We start from the raw sequence: 6,377 nt of genomic DNA, 5'->3' as shown, positions 1-6,377 counted from the left end.
AAATCTGCAGAGAATCTGTGCAAGCAGTAACACGGTTGTGAATGCTCTTTGGTTGGGGATAGCTCTGTGATAGCCACTTATGCAAGAATCCTGTTGTCATAATTAGACCACTGGACTCCACTAGGGCCAGGAGGAGAACTGGCCTGAGACTGCATCCATGTGTCCACAAGGAGACAGGATGATTTGTGCCTTTCAGGTAGCCCTGGGGAATTGGAAATGAGAAGGATGAATTTTGGAATGCTTTTTTCTAGGTATTTTCCTGTAATTTTTCCTTTTTCATCAGTAGCTTGTCTGCCACTGATTGCTTTTCTTTTTTTTTTGTTTTAATCAAGGAATCTTTTATGGTGCCATTTTGCAGCTGCTTTTACTGAACAGCAACTGCAGGCACTTTTTCCATTCAAATAAATACTTCAGTGCTCTATATAGAGTTATTGGCTCTTGTTAATTAAATGTAAACTGGGCAGTTTTCCTATTCTTTAATGTAACTGTTGGTCAGCAGTAAAGGGTAGTCTTCTGTAAAGACTTTTTTTGAGAAGTAGTAATATTTGAAATTCTGCTATCCAGCATTTAAAAACACATGATTAGCAAGGGAAATTCAGCTATCTTTTGCAGAGATTCAAGCAGCCTTACAGGAGGGTTTTTAACTGGATTTGTACATGCCATGTGTACCAACTGATGAGCAGTGGACCTACCCAGAGATTCTTCTTTTCAGAGAAAGCGAATGATTTTTTTTCCCTGTGCATCCGAATGGTGCTTGAAAATAACATGCTGCCATCACATCTTGTGTGAAGAAGAGTTGGAGCAGGAAACCACCTTCTGAGAGTGTGCAAAGTCCACTGCCTAGAGCCATTGCAGCAACACAGTATGGGATGGAGGGGGTCTATAAACTGGCCTTTCTTCCTGCACAGCTTGTGTTGCTTGAGGCCTCGATTAAGCATGCCCATGTAGCCAGCTCATTGCCGCTCTTAAAGAACACTAACAGTGGTAAAAACGGGAGGTTTTGCAGCTGTCTTTTAAAATATGATGATGGGTGTTTTGGATATGAGGATAGTCCGTAATCGTATCACACTTCCTTATTGTTCTGAGGAAAGAGAGCAAAATGGCAGATGAACCTACAGTCTCTTTAGGTAGGACAACCAGAGTGGTTTGTTTAGGACAGTTTATACCACACATTTACAACAAAATGTATAGCAGGGCATAGCAGATAGGAAGCTTCCTGTGTGTCCTTGGTTTCACTCAAGAACTGGAACCAGTACAACTCCCGATAAGGGTATTCCATAAAGCATTCCAAGATTATCAGAAGGGTTGCTCTGTATCATAAAAGAAAAAAAAAAACAGGTAGAATATAGCATGCAGAAGCAGTTTTCCAGCTCCTCCCATCGCAGCACGTAAGTGACACAGTTATAGTTAACTTTGGATTATCAGTCACTGTGAAACAGAATGGGAAGGTTGTGCATTTGAGCAGCTTTTTCACTGGGTTTGCATTCAATGATGAGGCTCTCGGAACCAATACTAGACATGGAAATGGCAAACTACAGTGAAGTTTTAGATCCGGCGTATACAGCACTGGAGTTCGAAACGATGCAGATTCTGTATAATGGCAATGGTGAGTTCTGCTCTGTGATGCAAAATCAAGCCAGTTTACAGCAAAAATGAAGTTTAGTAATGCTGTAAGGTGTTAGCTAAATGCTTTATTAATGGAGCATTTGGGGGTTGTTTTCAAATGACAAATCTGCTCTTTTACACTTCATCACTAAGTCTAAGTTAATAACATTATAATTCTTTAACATTAAGGAAAATAAAAGAGAGGTTATATGTAATAAAGTAACTGAACTGTACTGTCACCAGTCAGTTAATCAAAGGAAGAAAATAGAGTATTCAGCAGTTGTTTTATTTACTGTATGACAAATGAATAACTACTATTGACAGTTTGGACATGAAAGCATATTTTGTATATAACATTCAGAAGGACAGGACAAAATTATCCAGAGGCTTGTGAAAAAAATTAGCTACTGTTTCTTGATGCCTAGTTTCTAATTGTTGGACTAATATTTTATTTATTTAAAGGTTAATCTAGCCTTTCTGGATATGTGTATATATATACAAGAGTGATTTTATTTAAAAAATCACACTGGATTTCTAGAGGCTAATGGTTAATTGAGAAAAACTATTTGTGTTTGGCTAATGTAACACTTTAACTTTAGGTGGAATTTTTAATGCAATAAATTTTTGAGAAGTATCAATAATTTATGTTTGAAATGGGAAGCACATCATTTCATTCCGCCATCATTGAGCAGTGACAAAAAAAAAAGGAAATGTGGGCCTATTAAAATGAAGAAAAGTATCAGGCAAATTAAACTACTCTAAAATGGCTTTCCAAATCTTATAATATACTTAAAAAATTGTTTTATTGTATCATAAACTATAATTCTGAGATCTATTGTAGTATGTATTTTTAAAAGACAGAACAAATATTTAGTGATTTGCAGGAAAAATACTTAGCACCTGCATTTCCACATATTCCTGCCATAGAGAACCTAAGTTAGTTAGTTTTTATTGTTGGGCTTGAAGTTTTATCTGAATTTCTGATGTTACTTTACAGCAAGCTTAGTGAACAGAAAGGTAGATTTGGTTATTGATTTAGGAAGCAAAACCAGACCTTTATGCCCTAAGTGATTTTGAAGCTATCAACCATGATTATGTAACTTTTAGATGATTTCTCTGCTTTTTATTCTAACACGAGTGATTTCATTGGTCATTTGGTTTTTTGCTGAATAGCACCCTTGCAGATCTGTTAATGTTAGATAAAATGGGAAAGCAGATTAGGGAGGTTATGTTGTGTTGCATTATGTGTTGCTGATAGAGCTAGTTCAATTATTCACTGTAAGTGATTAGCTTGGTAATTATTAGTTATTGGGTGTAGCCTTTTCTATTTAGAGTTTGTTTTGACTTTAGCCTAAGTGTTTTCTTACACAATTTATAAAAACATTGTCTTGTAGCTACAGTGCTAGTCTGGAACTGAAAGCTGCCTCTTATGAACCTTCCTCTGTGTCTTTTCTAGCTGTCCAAATTAATTAGAAACATTCAGAGAATTTTAAAAAGCCACATTCAGGCAGATCATGCAATTCTGTTGAAATCAAAGAATTTTGCAAAATCAGGTCAATTTGCCAGACATTTTGTTTCAGAATAATACCAAGGAAAATAAGTATTTCCTTATATATATACACAACTTACATTGCTATGAAATATTTCATCATTAAATTTCAATATTGTATTTTTAATTATTACGCTGTATCATTATGATGCAAAATTACAAAACTCCAAAATAAAGGTTTTATGTTTTTCTAGCTAAAGTAATTCTTTAACCCATTTAAAAAAATATTTTTCCAGTCATGAAAAACCTAATTTTAAAATAAAATCTTTACAGAACTGTATTCTCACCTTCAAGATTTCATTTTTAAGCCATTTTAATTTTATTCCATTTTTAATATAATTCCTATCAATTATGACTCCATAAAACAGAAAAAAAATGTTGCTTCTTCTCTCTTTGTCTAAAGAACTCTGAACTGTAAGCTCTTGGGGACACAAGGAAAATGTTATATTTGTGTAACACATTTCGGTTGGATCTAGTACAATGTGAATAATATGTATCAGTATTAACAGTTTTACTTTTTGACCTGTCCACTGCTCATGAACTCATGTACTTGACTTTTGAATGCATGTTTGAATAACTAATTAGTGTGGCCCTCTTTCCTCTCCCGGACTGAACAACTACAAATGTTTGAGGCATATTGCAAACAGCTTAACAGAAAAAGCTTTTTGCAATTATTTCTTTGAACATGTCTGTTAAACTTTGTGACTCAAGAGGAAATGTGTCTGTTGAGATTTCAGGTGAAGTTTTTCAGTATTGTTTACCATATTCAGTGACTAATTGTTAAGCATGTATCTAATATTCTCTTGTGCAAGTGAAGTATGCACCAATGTTCCTCTGGAAAATTTGTTCAAGGAAATAACACTTAGACAGTCCTCTTAGCATGCATTTTTTTTTCATTAAGGATTGTGCAAAAACTGTCATGCCTGTTTGTTTTTTTTTTTAATGTCACGTATGCAGTTGTACCTTTCTATGATAGTTGCCAGTTTATTGCCAGCTCCTTTGAGAACTGATATACGGGATCTTTGCCAGCTAAGTAGGCATCACTGCGTTGTGCCAAAGTTCCTCTAATGTTAGTAAGAATGTATATGCAATTATACATGCAGAGTTACACCTTATTTTTTAACCCCTTTCAGCTGGAAAGAGTTTAGAATAAAATTATTTGTTGTTCCAAACTTCATAAATTCCATTAACATCTCTATAACTTTGAAAGTGTTCACCTGAATAAGAACCATATGTAATCAGATACACCATGCTATATAAATAGTAAGTGGCAATTAAAAGAGAAAAGGCCAGAAAAAGCCTCCATTTAAGTACAAATGGTTCATGGGCTGGTTGTTGAAAGTTTTGTCCATAACTATGTATGTTGTTCTTGCCTCTCCTCAGACAGTTCGGGAGAAGCTGTCAATATGAATGCTGCTGACAACGGGGTCAGTAGTCTCTGTGCAATATGTGGAGACCGAGCGACTGGAAAACATTACGGTGCTTCCAGCTGTGATGGATGCAAGGGATTCTTTAGACGCAGTATACGGAAAAATCACATCTATACGTGCAGGTATTTCACAAGTTCATCTAGAGGCAGTAAATTAATGAACTTAAGCAAAAATTACATTCAGACCTTTTCAGGCTTTTCAGAACTACATCAGGGTACTTTCAACTTTTTCTTAAGGAATTCTAACCAGCATTTTTGATGAACCTGTGGTTCATGGTATATTCTTATGATTGGTAAAAATGTCTTTTATTCAAGTCTACTTGATACTACACATTACATTCCAGATGTCTGTTGATATTGGTGATATCATTACATCACTCAAGAACTGTTTCACGTCATTCAGGTCATCTCCTGAAAAAAAAAAAAGGGGGAAAAATTTTCATAATTTTCACTGGCAATGTGAAAAGTGTAATTCATAACTGTTTTCTAAAAATTGTTGCAATCTTTTTTTTTATGAAGGCAGTTTCTGAATAGAAAGTCTAAGATTTATGAGTCGTCTTAAGGGCTATACAAGCACTTCTGCACATCTTCCCACTTTGGGTGACACGCTGCTTTTTTGAGTGACTATTTTACCCCATCAGTCTGAGTCTGCTAATTTCTGGATGTCTGACTGCCCACATTATCACACTGCAGATCTGTGCACCATCTTTGATGAACTGGTCTGTGCATGAAGAAATCTACAAGATGTTTTAAGCTGTGCACAAAATATATGGAAAACTCTGTGCATTTAGACAAAAAATTAAAGGAGAAAACTTTTTGTAAAAACAGCTTGTTACTGGTAATGTTTGCTACACTCTTTAGTTGCTTAGTACTCTTAAAAGGAAATCTCTCCCTTATAGACATACCACAGTGATATAGCATAGCCATACCCCCGAAGTGGTGTGGCAAGAGCTGATAGAAGTGATTTCAAAAAGAGGTCTGCAAAACATAGATCTATTTATCTAACAAACATATGCACAGCAAAAAGGCAGAAGCAAACAGGGAGGGGGGAGATGGGTCATTTACATTCCCCTTCGTCACACCTCTAGATGTGCATGAGAGCTTGGGTAAGCCTTCTTGCAGTGTCACGCTCTGTGTGTTTCCTCATGTCTTTATTTCATTGTGGTGTTAGAAAATTTTCCTCCCATTTCCTCTTTAGGTTGTCATCTGTAATGATACATGTAGCTTGTTCATTGGTATCTCCCAGAAGGAGTAAACTTTGCCAGCCCAGGGTATTAGTTTTGCAGCTAAGGGCTCCTCCGTGCCGGTGACACTTGGCATTTTTCCTTGATTGTCCTTTCCTTTTTCTATTTGCAGATTTTCTTCTCCCCCCCCCCCCCCCCCCCCCCCCCCCCGCCATATGATGCAGCCAATTATTGACATATCTCACAAATAAACTGAAGTGTAAATGATGCATATAACTTCAAAATTTTCCACACTTGCCCATTCGAATGCATATGTATGTCTATACACACACATGTATTCCTGGAAACCGAGCAGGTATGAAGCACCTCTCAAGACTGATTAATAAAAATTTAAAAAAAAAAACCCAACCAGAAGAAGAAAGTCTGTGGTTATAGACATTGTTCTGACAAGCCAGATTAGTTGTTTTTTTTTCCTTTATAATCAGAGTGCTGCTTTATTAATGCTTTAAACATTTACTTTTTCTTGTCTCTGATAGATTCAACCGGCAATGCATTGTTGACAAGGACAAAAGGAATCAATGCAGATATTGTCGTTTAAAAAAGTGTTTTC

At 36.0% G+C, this 6,377-nt stretch overlaps 1 protein-coding gene across 1 annotated transcript in view; it reads left to right on the top strand.

Annotated features, from left to right (window-relative positions):
• The first annotated feature begins 1,488 nt into the window (after nucleotides 1-1,488).
• Nucleotides 1,489-6,377, top strand: part of HNF4G (hepatocyte nuclear factor 4 gamma) — an 18,644-nt gene continuing 13,755 nt past the window's right edge. The window contains 3 exon segments of the mRNA XM_009634483.2: nucleotides 1,489-1,606; nucleotides 4,538-4,706; nucleotides 6,304-6,376. Of these exon segments, the coding sequence (XP_009632778.1) occupies nucleotides 1,489-1,606; nucleotides 4,538-4,706; nucleotides 6,304-6,376 (360 nt within the window).

Source organism: Egretta garzetta, unplaced genomic scaffold (genome assembly GCF_000687185.1).
Source record: "Egretta garzetta isolate BGI_Z169 unplaced genomic scaffold, ASM68718v1 scaffold251, whole genome shotgun sequence".
NCBI lineage: Eukaryota > Metazoa > Chordata > Aves > Pelecaniformes > Ardeidae > Egretta > Egretta garzetta.
Note: the sequence above shows the minus strand (reverse complement) of the source record. Positions and strands in the feature narration are given on the sequence as shown.